At 39.7% G+C, this 18,163-nt stretch overlaps 1 protein-coding gene across 5 annotated transcripts in view; it reads left to right on the forward strand.

Moving 5' to 3' along the window:
* Nucleotides 1–17,537, forward strand: part of ANO1 (anoctamin 1) — a 188,621-nt gene extending 171,084 nt beyond the window's left edge. For all 5 annotated transcript variants that reach the window (XM_077322083.1, XM_077322085.1, XM_077322084.1 and 2 more), the window contains 8 exons: nucleotides 766–823; nucleotides 946–1,046; nucleotides 1,710–1,855; nucleotides 3,111–3,263; nucleotides 3,853–3,905; nucleotides 5,264–5,448; nucleotides 10,509–10,614; nucleotides 12,030–17,537. In XM_077322083.1, the coding sequence (XP_077178198.1) occupies nucleotides 766–823; nucleotides 946–1,046; nucleotides 1,710–1,855; nucleotides 3,111–3,263; nucleotides 3,853–3,905; nucleotides 5,264–5,448; nucleotides 10,509–10,614; nucleotides 12,030–12,290 (1,063 nt within the window). In that variant the 3' untranslated portion in view covers nucleotides 12,291–17,537. The remainder of the gene's footprint in view (nucleotides 1–765; nucleotides 824–945; nucleotides 1,047–1,709; nucleotides 1,856–3,110; nucleotides 3,264–3,852; nucleotides 3,906–5,263; nucleotides 5,449–10,508; nucleotides 10,615–12,029) is intronic.
* The last annotated feature ends 626 nt before the right edge of the window (nucleotides 17,538–18,163 follow it).

Below are 18,163 nucleotides of genomic sequence, written 5' to 3' on the forward strand. Positions count from 1 at the left end.
GGCTGAAATTCCTAATTATATTACCACCAACTGATTTATATTCTTAGAAACAATCTGTCCTTGAAAGTGCCAAGTGTGTAATATTTGCTCCTTTTAGTTGCCACCCAGTGGCTGAAGAGCAGATACTTTTTACTGAGCAGTCAATTTAGGCATTCTAGGAAGATATGATTAACTGAGATCTGATTCCAAGAAGAATGTCTAGCCGAGGCTTCATGTGCTACAGTTCAGATAAAGCAGATTATACTCTTGACCTGTTGATGTGGAGTCAAAACTTTACAGTGTAAGGAGCTTTCATGAATATGTTGGGTATCTCATACCTCAGTATCTCATTCTCCTTCACTGCATGCATGCCTCAAAATCCAAAAGCCTTGGATGGCACCACCAGTACAATACACACAGCTCCTTTCAGAACAGGAAATTAGGGAAGCCAAAGGACTCAGAATTTTCATGTATGCAGACAAAGTTCATTGTATCCATAATATTTAATGTTCATATAGCCCACTCAAATAAGAACTACCTTTTCAAACAATATATCTGATCATTGATGTTTTTTAAAACAATATATCTGATCATTGATTTAAAAAAAATCCACCTCTGATTTCTGTTCTTTCTGCTCTACTGGAAAATTAACTGACAGATAGCCATATGCATCCATGTAGATTCTGAATGTGGGAAATGTTGCACAAACACTATGAAAGCCCGCCCTGGCATTCACCTACAGAAAGGCAGGATATGACTCTAACTGTTGTTTTCAAATTATCCTAGATTTGTTGGACGCCCAGGGGACTATGTCTACATTTTTCATTCTTTCAGAATGGAAGAGGTAAATCAAGCAGGGGTAGGGGGGGTTGTATATTTGACCCTCATTAAGAAAACAATATTGATAATTCAAGAAAGTTACTTGGAAGACATGCTGATCTGATGTCTACATCTTCTCCCTTTTAGTGTGCTCCTGGTGGTTGCTTAATGGAATTGTGCATACAACTCAGCATTATTATGCTGGGCAAACAGCTGATTCAGAATAATCTATTTGAGATTGGCATCCCGTAAGTACCAAGGATTAGAATAAATTAATAGTGTCTGCAAAATGAGCCCTTACTAGTACAGATGTAACTTACATTTGGTATAAACAAAGTATACAGAAAAAGATCTGAATTATCCTATGTATTATATATTCTAAAATTACATATGAAAGCTCACGCCTTGAATAAATCTCTGTTGGTTTTAAAGGTGCTATTGGTCTCAATTTTTGCTGTGCTACTTTAGACCAACACAGCTACCAACTTGAATATACTTTTTCTCTGATAGACATTTAAAATATGTATTCATTGTGAACAGTAATGTAAAAATTATATATAAAAAGAGAGATTTGGCAGATATTTAAACCAGGTTCTCCAGATCTGCTACATTCACAAATCCCACACGTTTTTGAAGTCACCTCTTCATGATACTTCCAAAGCAATCTCTGAAGACACTTCAAGTTAAACCCACCTAAAGGCATACTACAGAGGAACGGGTGGGCATATGGGAGAATATTTGAAGTTTTCTTTAGATCAGCTTTGCTAAATACTTGCATACATAGTCCAATGTGTTTTTTTCTTTACTGTGTTATCTCTTATACAGATCTTTGTATAACATCATGTAAGTAGACTTCAAGCCATCAAATGTTATGAAATCAATGAAAGTTATAATATTTTGTTTCTTCCCAGAAAAATGAAAAAATTGATCAGATATTTGAAACTGAAACGACGACGGCCTATGGATCATGAGGAGCATTTGAAGAAGAAGCAGCGCTATGAAGTAGACTATAACCTGGAACCTTTTGCAGGCCTGACTCCAGAATATATGGAAATGAGTGAGTGAGATTTCAAAGTCTTAATCAAGCTTCCCTCTAATCTCAAAAGGGCACCTTTATTACGATTGTGTTAATATACAAAATTACTTAAATTAATTTGATCAATAAGCAGCCTAAAAGGCAGGTGATAATTAATTTGATTAATGAATTGTTTGAAGGACAGGCTATTAATCAACTCCAGTTTTTAAATCTGGTAGCCACTCTTGTTCATATTTTAAAAGTTGTTTCCCCTTGACTGGTAGATATGGTTTTATCTTAAACTAGATGTTGTTTTCTCCTGGATATCACATTTCACTGGACAGCTGTGAATAAACAGTACCTTTGCATAGATCCCACACTGACTTGCCTAATGAAGATGGTTGCCCTACAGAACAATCTTTTCTGACCATAGCAGAAAACAATGGTGTAGTATACTTCAAAACAGTACTGAGCTGCCAGAATTAGGGTTGCCCAAGAAATGTATATGCCCCACCTTCCAGTAGGTCTGTCATGGCCATGGAGCTTTTCTGCATGCAATAATCCATATGGAATGGACAAACATTGGATTGGCCTATGCTGGATCAGAAGAAGGGTCCATCTAGCAGTAACCAGATCAGAAGAAGAGCCCATCTAGCCCAATACTCTGTATCAAGCAGTAACCAGATGGTTCTGGGAGGCATCCCAGGAAACTATGCTGAAACTATTATGGAAAGATTTGTAAAAGTTATATGTGTGACATCACTATGGCAGTTGGCACAAAAGGGATGGATGGACAAAGGAAAATGCAAAGTTTAACCCTTGATTCAGGAAATCACTTGGTTGCCCTCCCCTTCTGTACCGATCAGCTTGGAATGTCTTGCAGTTCTGAGGTACACGTTAAAAAAATCTTTGCCAGGATAACAGTTGAAGTTCTTTCTCCATGCAAAATCATTATTTATATATGTTGTTACCCACTACAAGCCACTTGCAGGAGTGATGGGCAACCAATCAGTCAAATCATTGACATCTCAAGAAGTCAGGTCTATGCCTTAAGGAGCTTACAAGGAATATAACAAAGGAAGGGAGAGAAGATTTGATAGTCATTTTGCACTGAAAGGAAAAGACTTTTTGCCTTCCTCACAGTTCTTATTATATGAGGTCCTGGCAAAGAATAACTAATCAGCTTTGGAAGATATTACGGCTTCAGTGCTTGGGTGGGGAGATATTGTCTTATATGGGTCCCATATAGAAGTATGATTTTTAAGTGTAATGTACAATGTTTGTTTGTTTTTTTCAGTCATCCAGTTTGGATTTGTAACATTGTTTGTTGCATCCTTCCCACTGGCTCCCTTGTTTGCACTGCTGAACAACATCATTGAAATACGTCTTGATGCAAAGAAGTTTGTTACCGAGCTTAGGCGGCCAGTTGCAGTTAGAGCTAAAGATATAGGTAATTACTAATAGAAACCTAACTGATAAACATTATTTCTTACTTGAAGAAGGATAACCTCAATAAGAGGGGGGGAAATATACTACATAGGGGAAAGTAGGGTATAACGTAGCTGCTGCACTTTTTTTCAAAATTTACCTCATACATTACTAATTTATTCAAAATAGTGCTATAACCTAGGAATGTTTAAAAAAACATATCTGATTGTGGGGCCATGTACCAGCTGTGGGGACAATGTACCAGCTAGACCAACTAATTCAGATGGAGGCAACTGTCTCTTCAACCATGAGACACATGGTGTGCCCATTTGTAAGCCTCTGTTTCTAGATTTACATTTGAGTAACAAAAAATGTACTCCTGTTCATGACCACCAGAAATCCTGCTCTTATGTGTTGAAATAGCTCCTGCAAACATAGATAAGGAAGGCTCTATCCTGATTTTTAATACTGATACTCATTCCAATACCTGTGTAGTTCTGACATGAGAACGGACTAACTGTAATCCACATTTTCATAAAGATATCATGCAATCCAGTTATAGGTATTTATTATACAATTCAAAACATCTTTAATTTCTTGTCTTCTCCTAGGAATATGGTATAATATACTCAGAGGTGTAGGAAAACTTGCTGTGATAATAAATGTAAGTAATTCTTACAAATGATATTGACTACTTGGTTTCACATTTTCTGTTTTGAATATTGTTATTATTATTTATTTGTTTTCTGTACTGCCATCCCAGTGGAATAGCAGTATAAACAGGATGACATTAATTAAACACATACAATAAAATAAGTTTTAAACTTAAATGAAATTATGCAACAGTGTTGGCATCAACCAGATGGATATGACATTGAAAACGGCTTTTATAGTGTTGTATGTGGATGTTCTCTATGAAGGCTTACTCTTACTGCCAACCCTTCAACCAGACTTCCAATCTCTAAAAGCTTCCAAACAGCATTAGCCATCTAATTAAATGTCAGCATAATAAATAAAAAATATGTTCTGTAGACTGAATAAGGTTTTGCACTTATTAATATTTTTCAAATGTGATTAATAAGATACACATACAAATTCATTTAAAAGTGAAGTGTTATTGAATTCATAGCAGCTCTTTATTATAATATGTTTTTCCTCAAGTATTGGATACTAATAGTACAACTGTTATCATATGGGGGTCTGTTGTTTTTTTGACAATAAAAAGGGGTCATTATAAAAAGAGTTGGCCAACACTGATTTAAATCATTATTTATTCCATGATTCAAAATGCTTTTTTGAAACTACACAGATTCAGAGGCCAGAATGTCCCTGAGCTACGTTTATGGACAAGAGCTATGTTGTTTGTTGCCCACTTCTCTGTTTACATTCATTCTTGATCCCCTACTCTCTGACCTGTTATGCATGGCAGACTGTGTCCCTTTTCTTTCTCTCATGTGTGTTAGCTGATGGGCATGCAAATGTGCCTGAAGTGAGAATTGTTCTGATAGTTGCTGATATCATAAAAACACAGTTGGTCCCTATAGCAGAGGAAAACAAACTGAATAATGTCACTGGGGAGAGGTGGATGCCATTTCTCAGGGGAAGGATCAGAAAGTTTCCCAAACAAAGCTCCTCTTCCACTCAAATAATATATTTTAATTATGAAAGACTATATTTGCAATATTTGGAACCTCTTCTTGAAATATAAATCTTTAAAACAATAGGTGAGAAGTGGTATAAAATTCCAACTGAGAAATACAATAATAAGGAGAGGAGAAGGAAGTTCAGTACTGTGATTATTACAAAAATCTTGATTTTCTGCACACATGGCATGATTTCATTTGCTCTTTCTCAATATGCCGTAGTTCTGCAGTTTAATATAAAACTCCTGTGGTGTAAGGAGCAGCTTTGGCATTCCACTCAGATGGCCCGAACCAACCTAAGCGCTACAGGGGAAAGATACCATTGAATCTGTCATGCAGTGCCTGATTATTGCACTCATTCTTTGCTCTTATGGCTTAGGCATTTGTGATCTCATTCACATCTGACTTCATTCCACGCCTCGTGTACCTGTATATGTACAGTGAAAATGGCACCATGCATGGCTTCGTGAACCATACGCTATCCTATTTTAATGTCAGCGATTTTCAACATGGAACAGCTCCAAATGAAAATATGGAGCTTGGCTACCCAGTCCAAATATGCAGGTACATAATGTTCTTTCTCTTCTTAAAGCTGTTCATTAGGATTTCATTCATATATATCACATTGACTCTGTGTTTGTATGAAATTCTATGTGACCATACCTCAGTTAATATTCATGGGGCTTCACCACCCAGAATTTTCTTTCTGCACCTTGCTCACTTTTCAAACAGCATTTCAAACAGCTATGATGACTTCTTCCCTTTAGCTTCTAGGAATTTGTTCCTGATCTTCTATGACTATACTTTAGAATTATTACTAATACACAACATTGCAGCTTAGACAATAGATTGATCTCCACATGGCCAAAGGATTGTGTGATTTCCCCATTGCTGCTTCAGCTGCTGATTCACATGATGGCAATAGGGCTTCCATGTGGTATTTTCTACCCCGTCCCCCAGCAGTGACCATCCTCCCCTTTTTTGTGCCACTGGAGCTTTTTTGATTTTTTTTAAATCCTCAATTTCATTTCAGCATACAGTTGTAACAGTAAGTTTACCAGGTAAAATGAATTCACAGATTTCATTTGTAAAACAGTCAGTCTCTATAGGACCATTTCTGCACTGGGAACTTAACTGTCCTAGCTCTCGTTTGGGAGCACAAATCTGGGGCAGATGAGGTGCACCAGGCCAAATGTTCCCTGTGCAGAAGGAAGAGGCGGGGCAACCTGCTTTGACTCAAATTCCAGCCTGCAGCCCAGCTCAAAGCCCCTAATGTGGAAACAGTCTGAGTCTTTCTGTTGTAGAGATACTCCTTTCCTATTACATCTCCTTTATGAAATGGACTAGAAACTTTTTAAAATTAAAGCTGCAAATTCACAGCACCTCATAGTTATATTATTGTAACTATGAGAGTTTGGTATAGTGGTTAGGAGTGCGGACTTCTAATCTGGCATGCCGGGTTCAATTCTGCACTCCCCCACATGCAGCCAGCTGGGTGACCTTGGGCTCGCCATGGCACTAATAAAACTGTTCTGACCGAGCAGTGATATCAGGGCTCTCTCAGCCTCACCCACCTCACAGGGTGTCTGTTGTGGGGAGAGGAAAGGGAAGGCGGCTGTAAGCCACTTTGAGCCTCCTTCAGGTAGAGAAAAGCAGCATATAAGAACCAACTCTTCTTCTTCTTATAGTGATATAAGAGTATCAGGATGGCAGAGAAAATGACTACCATGTGGGTGTAGGAAAACCCATCCTGGCTTTATTGCATGCTTTCCCAAAGCAAAGAAAGATTGGAAAAAAATGAGAGAAATGCAGAACTGTAACACAATGGCTGTGGGGAAGCAGGGGGGAGAACAACTTCCCAACAGTATTAAACCTGAGACAGATAATCCTCATGAAAATCTCCCATGTCAATTAATGCGCTGTAGGAAAAAAGTTCTATGTCTGTAGATTGTTTTAAATCTTTTGTTATAGTTAATGAAGCACAGTGGAATGTTGGACTTGCTAGGACTAGATCCACTGCAGTAGTTCAATAATGCACAATACAATTTGCACAAAAACACAGTCCACAATCAAAAGGTTCACATAATACAAGGATGAAACTAGTACATTTCAATAGTTGCCTGATATAGCAATATTCCTACGGTAAAAAAGATTAAAGTTCTCAGAACTCCAGTCAGTCAAAATAGTTTCAGGACTTGGTCACGGTGTTTTAGTGCCCATGAGTAAAATACTGTCACCGTCCTCTTATCAGACTCTGAAAAGAAATTCAACAGATGGTAATCCATAGAACAGAAAATAGCCATAAGCAGAGCTAACATATTAGCTTTTTGCTCAGTATACATCCCACAGGAAAATAAAAAAACATGTTGTATATTCAACAAACTGAGTTCCAGAGTGGCACAACCTTTGTTTGCTTGGGAGTCTTCTAAATCTGTCAGTTAGCTATGCTAAATCAATCTAAGCACAGTCTATGATAAGCAGGGACCATGAAATAATATAAATATTTATTGTAAGAAAAGAGAAACAAAGGCACAACACCAAGATAAAGTTGTGAGCAGACTAGCTTAACATCAGCTACAAGCATTTGCCAGTCAAATTCTTCAAGCCTTGTATCACTACTACACAGACTTTGTTTAATCCTAGCACCAATAAATATGTCATGAAGAAACCCAGTTTGGCAATTTTCTTGTCTTTTCTCTGGCTTCAAGAGCAGGGATTACAGTCAAATTGAAGCCAGTTCGCCATAGCTAGGATGGAGTCAGATAGGGTGAGACACAGCCTAAATTTGATAACTGCAGACTAAACTGTGGTTGAAATTGACTTCATACCTGCTATGCACCTAGGTGCTCCAAAAAGAGTACACAAGAGAACAGTATGAAAGATTCAACAGAAGGTTTAAAGGCTTGAATCCAAATTGGGGCATCATATAATAGCTAAGCCATGATTTTTAAGGCTGAGGGACTTTAATCTCCACCAAGGTGGGGGGGAGAACATCTGAATAGCTGCAGGATTTATTCTGGTACTAGTGGGAATTCCTTGCAGCAGTGTCCAATGAAGAGCTGAATGGAAATGGAAGCCTAGATAAACGAATGAGTGAATTTGTTCAAGAGGTTATTTCAGTAACCCCAACATGAGACTCACTCATCTGACCTTGGAAAAAACATCATCTATGGTTTTTTTATAGTTAACATAAGGTGATCCCACACAGGTGGAAAAGGACAAGAAGGCAGTTATAGGGAAACAGGGCAAATGCCTGGTAGTACATATTGTTGCCACCGGGCCACCGCCCTCCCAGGCCTGGCACGAATCAGGCCCTAGAAGCCCCAGGCTAAGGGAATGTGGATTCTTGCGAGTTCCCTTAGCTTACTGCAGGGGCCAACAGGGCCTGTTCCGCGGCAGACCTGTGTGGACAGGGAAGAGCCAGGCCATCCAGACCCAGCTCCTCCCTGTCCTACGGTTGCCCAGAGGGAGCAAAAGATGACCCGGTCGGCTTCACAGTGCTTTGCCGCACTGCAGGGCAGGGCATACCGAGGCATTTATTTTTATTTTACAGTAAGGTGATATTGCATTCCATGTAATCACACCTTCCTACAAAATTTTTAAAAAACATAGATGGCAAAACTAATCTGCCGCTGCTTTGTTTCCAGGAGGGACACATTTCAGCAGGACACTAGGTGTTCCACTAAAAGGCATCCTCCTTGGGGTACCTTTAAGCGCTGGAACAGATCTGGCACTGAAATGTGTTCCTTGTGTGGACACAGACCACTATGGAGCATGCAGCTGTGAATCAATGCTCTGGTGGCAGCCTGTATGGCCACTGCCATGCAAAATAGGCCATAGAATGACTTAAACTATTCAGCTTGATGCATCCCAACTATAGAGAGTGAAAATAAGACAGTACTCTTGGCATATGAAAGAACAGAAATTGAGTGACAAGACAACTTATGGGAACTACATAAAATGAACACATTACATGAAGCCATTATAGCCAACAGAATATTCCCTCATACATTTTATGTTGTAATTTGAGATATTATTTAATCAAGCATAGAGATATGTTTGAATACAGTGTTTGTATGTAAAGCTATGCCCTGATTTGCGCAGGCTAGCCCACTCTCATCAGCTAAACAGAGTTGTCCATGACTAGTGTTTGGATCATGATGCAGAGGCAGGCAATGACAAATCACCTCTGAAGTCTCTTACCTTGAAAAAACCATGAGGTTACCATAGTGGAGCCAGTTCCACTTGGCTGCTGCCATGGATGAGATCGCCCCTAGATGTCCTCTCTGCCTTCTCCTCAAACAGGCTCCACGAGCCGCAAGGGAGTGGCGGGCTATAAATCTAATAATAATAATAATAATAATAATAATAATAATAATAATAATAATGGTATACTAGGGAGCTTTGAGAGAAGAAGAGGGATGACTAGAGCGAGTGTGGAGGAAGACTCATGGCAAAGCAGCAAGAACATCTTATTGCATACTTATGAGTGCGTATGAGATTGCAGTGAAGATGGAAAAATTAGAGTTTTATGCTACTGCCATTGCATCTGTGAGCTCCCGCCTGGCCCAGTTATTTAGAATAGTTCAGTTTCACGGTCCTCAAGAGATGGTGCCAAAATTTTAGTCAATTTGATCTTGGCTGTGAGGCATTAGTGAGATTTTTATGGATAATGTCCTGTTGCTTCACCGGGACCTTCCTGCCAAGATTGATACAGAAAGGGAGCTGGAGGCCTGTTGGCCTCATGGGAGGTGACATTTGACAAAAGTGGACAAGTTGCTAGGCTCAGTAAGGGTGACCACTTGCCCCCTTGATCCCTGTCCATCTTGATTGCTCCATAAGAGTGACCAGTGGATAGGCCCACCACCTCACCAGGGACGGAATTTGTGGGATGGCCCTCCAGTGGCTGGTCTCTTTCCTATGGAACCAGACACGGTCACTGTGGGGGATGAGTTGTCATGCTCCTTTCAACTCCCATGTGGGGTTCCTCAGGAGGCAGTGCTCTTCCCCACACTTTTCAACATCCTCATGTGCCCTCTGGGCCAGCTAGTCTGTAGTTTTGGGCTGGGCTGTCATCAGTATGTAGATGACACCCAGCTCTATCTCCTCATGGATGACCACCCAGACTCCCTTCCCCCATACATTTGCTAGTTGTTTGGAAGCTATAGCTGGGTAGTTAGAGTCTCCTGAAACTCAAGCCCTCTAAGACGGAGGTCCTATGTCTGGGAAGGAAGGGGGCTGACCAGAAAGTGCATTTGCCCGACCTGGCTGGGATGCAACTTAACATTGCATCCTGTGCTAGGAATCTGGGCGTGATCTTAGATGCCTCACTTACTACAGAGACACAGGTCTCCTTCTATTTCTGAGATGTTTACAGTTGAAATATAAGCAGAGATAACAGGTGGATATTACAAGGACACAAGAAAACAAGACAATACTAGTCAACATGTTGTCAATGAATTCAACTCACCAGCTGCCTAGCCTTTTTTTCTTTTGACAACAATGGAAATTATAAGACTACTTTTCAAATTTCACCAAAATTCTCAAGGGTGGTGTTGATTTATCATGGAGTCATGAATTCCAGCTGGAACTTACTGAAACTCAGTTATGTCTTATTTTTCTAGATACAAAGATTACCGGGAACCACCATGGTCTGAAAATAAATATGAAATTGCAAAGGATTTCTGGGCTGTACTAGCAGCAAGATTAGCATTCGTAATAGTGTTCCAGGTAAAGTATGACTGAAACCCAATCATTTCACAAATGTATTCAGTGTCCATAGGCTGCATCACTCGTCTCTCTTTTTCCCCATCTTCCTGGCAGCATTTAATATAACACAAAACATGGCACACTGGTTATTTCTGTACCCAATCACCGATAGCCTGTGGGTCATACACAAAACTGTGATTTACCCTAACTGATTATTTTTAGAATGAGTATCTGAATGCGGGCTACTCCAAGAATCTAGGGTTAGGATCTGAAATAGTGTTAACTACAATTGATCTTAACTATGGTTTGGTATGACATACTGATGTAGAGATCCTGGCTGAATTCTGGCTTATTCCCTAGCACTGCTCTTGCACTCTCTTTAGCTTCAGAATGAGGGCAATGAACTGGCATTTGCAAACTGAATCCTGGTTTCATAATCAGTATCATTAAAATAAACCAGCAGGAGTAGCGAAATGCTAGCACAATGATATCATATTGTATGTTGTTCTGCACTAGACATTATCAGGAAGAAGAAACAAAGAGCCATGAAGCAGCTTCAGCATATGTATTCTATCTTTTAATATGCCACGGTTTCTCAGAGTCAAACACCCATCTAAAAATGGTGATGATCATACAGGCCCTCAATACATAATGATGTTGATTACAGACATACTGCATGATGTGGTGTGCCTTCATATTTATAAATTACTATATAAATGCACAGTTCTGTTTGCTTATATGTTATTGTATATGGGATTGTCCCCCACCAGTTGAGATTAGACTCTCCCTTTCAAACCTACACTGTCAAATTGAGTCTTTACAAATTATGAAAACAATTCAGTGAGAGGCTGTTTGAACCCATTTACACCAAAGACTTTTTTCTTCTTGGAGATTATGTTATATGCAGGAAATGATATAGGAATAGTGACATGAATTTTCTGACACAAGAGCAAGAATCGGGCAGATGTCTCTTGTATCAGTTTCCATCGTGGTGCATCCAGGAAATGTCATTCGTTACACTTTAATGCTTTTTTTTTTCCTTTTTCAAAATTAATATCCATAGCAAAAATGTGTACATAAAGCAGAGACTGATCCAAAGGCCTTTTGTTTATCATCATCTGTGTTTTGTGCAAGTATCGATGAACTATATGCAATTTTGTAAAACAGCCTTTGAAAAACTGTAGTTGTGTACATTATGCTATCATAGAAGGGTCTGAAAAACTGTTTCTTATACAGTAGTCCTAAACTTGGCAGTAATTCCCATTGATTTCAGTGGATTTTGTTTCCAACCACACTCAAAGATTTAAAGTTTCATTGACTTTAGTGGAACAACTAATGAAGTAAAATGGAGTTTTAGGTATTCTTAAGTCTGCATCATGTCTTTAGATATGACTGCTAACATTTTCTCATAACTGTTTTCATCTCACTTTTCTCAGAACTTGGTCATGTTTATGAGCGACTTCGTGGACTGGATTATTCCAGACATTCCCAAGGACATTAGTCAGCAAATTCATAAAGAGAAAGTTCTTATGGTGGAGGTCTTCATGAAAGAAGAACAAGGGAAGCTGCAGTTGCTAGAAACCTGGAGAGACAAAGACACAAAGAAAGGTGAAAACTGCAATAGCCACAGCCCGAGGCCATCAATGAGCCATAGGGGGAGTGTATCTTCCTGTCATTCATGTCATGTTGAAGTGTAGAAGAGGAAGCTGCTTTACCTTGGGGCATTCCATTCATAAATAAGCCATGGCTTAATGGATAGGACTCGATTCTTAATCAACCTGGTGCATGTTTAAGCATATGCAACCATTTTGCTTATATCTGTGTGAGAAATAATGTTCTTACACAGTCAGAGGACCATATTCTGTTTTTGACAAGATTTTTTTTTTGCACAACAAGTAATGCAGGGATTTTTTTACATATTATATAAATATATATATATATATATATTTCATGGTTAGCTTCTAACTATCGCTGTTTTTATTTTTTTTTTAAGTGGATAGGTTTCAGCGGGCTGTTCTCTGAGAATTTTATGTTAGCTTATTTATTGAGAAACAACTGAAGGGAAACATCAAAGTGCAAGTATTTTAAAAATTTGCTCCCAGTTCCTGATAAGTTTTTGGGAGCCTTACAACCAGTAAAAGCAAATAAACATGTAATTGGGCATGTTTCTTTGCAAAAATTTGGCATAAAAACTCTGGACTTGAATCTGAAGACTCTGTGAGAGGAGAAGTCCTGTTGAATTTCCTGGGCTTTCTATTCTGAATATTCGGGGGAAGGGGAGTTCATCAGTAGCAGCAGGGGTTTATTTCTTACGTTAGTGGAATCTCCAGTTATTGGTATAATTCCCCAACTCAGCTGCACTTCCTTCATAATTACCAAAAAAATGGTCAGCATAAGACTTTATTCCTGCTACTTAGAGCAGTTCACTTTACTAGATTTCATTTCTTTTTACATAAGAGATGAAGAACTTGTGGAAGGGCATTTAGTTAATGCAGAGCTTTTAGTGCACATTCCAGATGGGGTCCAGAGGACAAGATGGAATATTAGCAACAGCACAACTTCCCCAAGCACTGAAGGGCCTTTTAAAAGAAGTGCCCTGAACTAAAGAGCACACTTAGAGCTACTTGAAACGTGCACTGCCCACCACAAACAAGAAAACCTTGTTTCTGAAGAATATACTGAATAACTTTATTTCCTAAACATCTATTCTCAGATGTTATCACTGGTCAGTATAACCAGGCGTCTCACATTTTAGGACATTCTATGCTTTCAGATTCCATAATACTGATAGTTTTAATCACTGAAGGTCCTATTTCTTTCCTTGCAGTAAGTATAATCCAAAACCCCTACTGCCTGTTAACTCCACTTTAATGCTGTTCTCTGCCCTTTTCCATCCTAGTCATTTCTCTTGTCCTACACCACCCAAAAATGATCAAAACATTGGGGCACTTTCTTAATGAGCACTTGGAGGTTTTTAAAGGAAAAACGGTGTAAAGGAATATTGATAGTAGTTTATGTAATCATTAATGATATGCAGGAAGTGTAAGAGGAAGTATTATTTCACAAAATGAGTGATTAATTTAGGGGCAGACTGGGAGGAGAAAACAACTTCAGAAAAGGATCCTGCCTACCAACTGCCCATTTGGCCAAACACTTTACCACATGGAGTGTGGGTGAGTGTGGCATCACCTCTTTTGCTCATGGCTCAGGCAGCCCAGGTTCTGCTCCCCCAGGCTGTGTAGTGCCCCCCCCTGGGTGGCATGGGGCTTGGGCTACCCAGGTGCCATCTTTCCTATCCATGTGCGCTGTCTCCCCACATGAGCCCTTCTGTCACTTGTCTGACCCAACACATGGAGAGAGGAACTGACCTAGTAGCAGAAGTCCTGGTAGACATAATGACCAATCTGCCCCTGAATTAATTTATAGAATTCTCTACCACAAAATGTAGTGACTACTCGCTTAGATGTTTGTTTGTTTTTTACATAGACTAGTACCCAGATTATTGCTGACAAAAAGCATATTTGTGTGGGCTTCTGGTTAATCCTGGCTTTGTCTTTATGTTTCTCTTGCAAGAGCTAAAAAGCTCTCTATTGGCATTAAGTCCACCATAATAGCTGAGAAAAATTCAGGGGCAGGTGGCAATCTGTCAACTCAAAAGGCAGCAGTAGGAAAGAAGGGAAAGGCAGACAAGTGAATTAAGAAGGAGAGTGCATAACAACAATGATGTTGTGTAGTGTTGTCCTTTAGTATATACTCTAAGGATTCCGGTATAGTGGATTCTTGGAAAGACTTAAATGTATTTTTTTTAATACTAGTAGCAATATTAAAGATCACTCACAAAGTCTTGGATGGGGAGGGGAGCGATATGAAATCCCCAGAACTAAATTACATTGAATTCTATATTTCACCTCACACTGACTTTGAGGAGGTATTTTATCTCTTGAATATACTAGTTCATTTTCTAGTTTATTGTATTTTTGGCTTATTTATCACCACATTTATTACACCATTCCTTTACCTTTCTATAGATTTTCTATTCAGGGATAACTGTATTCCACAGATTCCATTATTGGTATCTGATGTGCTTGCTATGTTTACGTTCTATTTTGGCACCAAACATTTTGAATCTTCCATCTTGTCTTGAGAGGTTCTAGCAATAATAATAGGGCCCACTCTAACAGCGCAATCCTTCTAACTTCAATAGACTTAAAAGGCTATAACTTTGCTTAAGATTGTACTGTGATTTTTAAGCAGTTTTTCCTATGACCCGTGAGATACCATGTAAATTTAAGAAATATTGCATAAATCAGTCTGCCCTAAAACCTATTGCAGCAGCACCTAATTATACGTAATTACTTAGCTGAGACCAATTATGCATGGGGAGGAAAGGATGGCTGGTGCTTGCATGACAGTGGGGCAAATCCCTAGGGCCTCCAATGCCCCATGCTGAGGGTATGCTGATTTTTCAGTGTGGGCGCCATCAGTGTCTATGCTGGACTGGGCCCGTGCATACAGGAAATCCTCACCCCACCTATGGTGTCCCAGGAGGGACACAAAATGTCCTTTTCAGGTCCATGGCACTTCATGGTACTGTGAAGCCAAACAGGGCATTCGTCACCCCCATGATGGTGGGATAGCATTTGTATGCTATCCCACCTTGGTGCAGTGAAACTCTCCCCCCCCCCCGCCGCCACCATGGTGAGGCATGGTGGACCATTTCTGCCACGGAGTTGTGCATGCACATGTACAACTCTGGGGCAGACCATGTGCTCTGGTGTATTTCTTCCCCTGTTAGTACTTGGGAAGTGGCAGGTCATGCTGCCCCGCCTCAGGGGCTGGCACGGCGTCTGCCATGCATAATTGGTCAGGGTGCAACAGTATCCTGCTTTTTCCAAGCCGGAACAGCTGTGGCACCAGCAGTGTTCAAGCAACCAGGAGCCAACCTCTGTCAAGGAAAGCCTCCATAGATCTCAGGCCAATTTTTACTTTGCATATGATACTTGATATAGATGGTCCAGTACACTGCAAAATGCTTAATGCCTTCAAGTACAAAGGGCATGTACATGTAAAATTTGGCTCATGTCCTTTTAAAATATTTGGAGCAGCCACTGAAAAAGGATGGGAGGCCTTACTTCTGACCCACATAGAATTTTATCCATACATGCCCTTTAGCTGTAGCAGTAGTAAGCATTTATATGGTACTTGCCAGTGTTCAAAGCTTTTTCATATATATTATATTGCTGAAAGTTTTTATATATGTACCAGGTACAGGACATAAAGGGATAATTGACACTCAAGTGAGGTAAATCAGCTTAAGCTAAACACACTCCCTTGTTATTTCTATGCACTTGGCAGTAAATAGTGTCCAGGTAGCCAAGGAAAATGGTAACATTCCTTCCGATATTAGCACTAGGAAAAGTAACCCAGATCTTGATTTCGAGTCCTAGTCTTAGGCCTTTTGTGCCAAAAGCCCAGTTATATCTAATGTCAGGCACAGTACTTAAGAGAGTACTTACTAACTGCTGCACAAATGTGACAAAACAACTGTAATAATACAGGAGGACATCTAGGACTGATGTGGCAGGCCTAACCTAAGAATCCTCTTAGTAAATTATATAGAAGAAGAAGAAGAGTTGGTTTTTATATGCCACTTTTCTCTATCAGGAGTCTCAAAGCGGCTTACATTCGCCTTCCCTTTCCTCTCCCCACAACAGACAACCTGTGAGGTGGGTGAGGCTGAGAGAGCCCTGATAAGAAGAAGAGTTGGTTCTTCAATGCCACTTTTCTCTTTCAGGAGTCTCAAAGCGGCCTTCCCTTTTCTCTCCCCACAACAGGCACCCTGTGAGGCTGAGGGAGCCCTGATATCCCTACTCAGTCAGAACAGCTTTATCAGTGCTGTGGTGAGCCCAAGGTCACCCAGCTGGTTACATGTGGGGGAGCGCAGAATCAAACCCGGCTTGCCAGATTAGAAGTCTGCGTTCCTATCCACCACACCAAGCTGGCTCTCTTTCTAAAATGATGTCAAAACTTCCACTTTTGGCATTCACTTGTTTGTGTCCTTGCCGCTATGGCTGTTTTGCTAGCCACCTTAAGTCTGAGAGGTTAAGGAAGCATGTGGATGTAAAATAAATTGATACGCACAATCAAAAGTCTTCTATAAAATACTTTGGGTAGGTGTGTATTTCTGACAGTGCACTACTTCCATCTTCCCACCATCTTCTAGTGATACAGCTGCAACCCGGGCAAAAGCCCATTGCTACAGTAAAATGCAAATATATATACAGTATAAAAACACTTCAGGCAGGTGTGTATTTCTGACAGTGCACTACCTCCTCTTCCCACCATCCTCTATAGATACAGCTGCAACCTGGGCAAAAGCTCATTGCTGCAGTGAAATGCAAATATATACAGTATATTTTGAGTTTAGGGTCTTCCTAGTATTGTACACTGAATTATCCTTGTGTTATGTAAGTTGCAAAAAGAGGTTGATTTTGATAACAAAATTTCATTCACAATCTGACACATGTGGCAGTATATTGCAAGTTAACCTGCTGTGTGATTTGTTACCAAAACACATGTCACATATGGTTGTATTTTAATACCACTGGTTCTTTCTGTGTAACCAAAATGATGATATACTTGTATATTGATTAATTTCCATACAATGTTTCTGATGAATTCAATTTTACTATGATTTGTCCCAAAATCTCTTTATGCAGAAGTGAATTGTTAACCAAATATTGTTCAAACATGTTTAAAATCTAACCAAAGATTATTGTTAATAAAGGGCTTATTTTTATTTATAACTACTTTTCTATTTTGCGTTACAAGAAATGTCACTTTAAAAAACTACTTAGAAGTCTTTCACTGTAATTATAGTCAGCCTTGTCTGCCTTTTGAGGCATGGGATTCATAGAAACCAATAAAATTTATTCTTATTATGACTTGATGCAGCAATTGCCTTGGGCAGTGACAGTAACCTTGCACATATGGGACAGCATGTGTATGTAAAATGATAATGGATCCTGTTACCAAGCTGAATGCAAGCTATGGGTATAAATATGCGGGGGATGGATAGATATCTGCATGCAGGTACAATGTAGAGCATGGATCAAAGTCCACATACCTGCTGCATCTTAGTACCGAGGGAAATGTGTGTCCATATGTTATTTGGGAGACTTCATGAAGTCTTATGTTACATACTACTAGTTGCACACAACTGACTTTGAGTCAAAGTGTTTTAGACTGGGCTATGCGATCTGTGCAGTCATCAGAGACATTCTGTTGTTGCCTGGAAAGTCCAATAAGCTTTTGATGTAAATAAGACATTACCCAAATTTTTACCCAGGTTCTATACCACAGGTTGTGCCAAACATACCATTCCCAGTCCAAAATTCTCACATATTGCAGTGTATACAATTGGCCAGTGCTTTCAGCTTTGTCATCACTTGTTGAGTTAGGAAGTGGTATGTGTATAACAATTCTAGCAGTCCCCAACACGTGATCAGCATTTGAGGAGTTGATAGGACTGACTGCCCTGCCTAGTGACACATTGGCAGTGCTCGAGCTA

Source organism: Paroedura picta, chromosome 2, assembly GCF_049243985.1.
Source record: "Paroedura picta isolate Pp20150507F chromosome 2, Ppicta_v3.0, whole genome shotgun sequence".
Lineage (NCBI taxonomy): Eukaryota > Metazoa > Chordata > Lepidosauria > Squamata > Gekkonidae > Paroedura > Paroedura picta.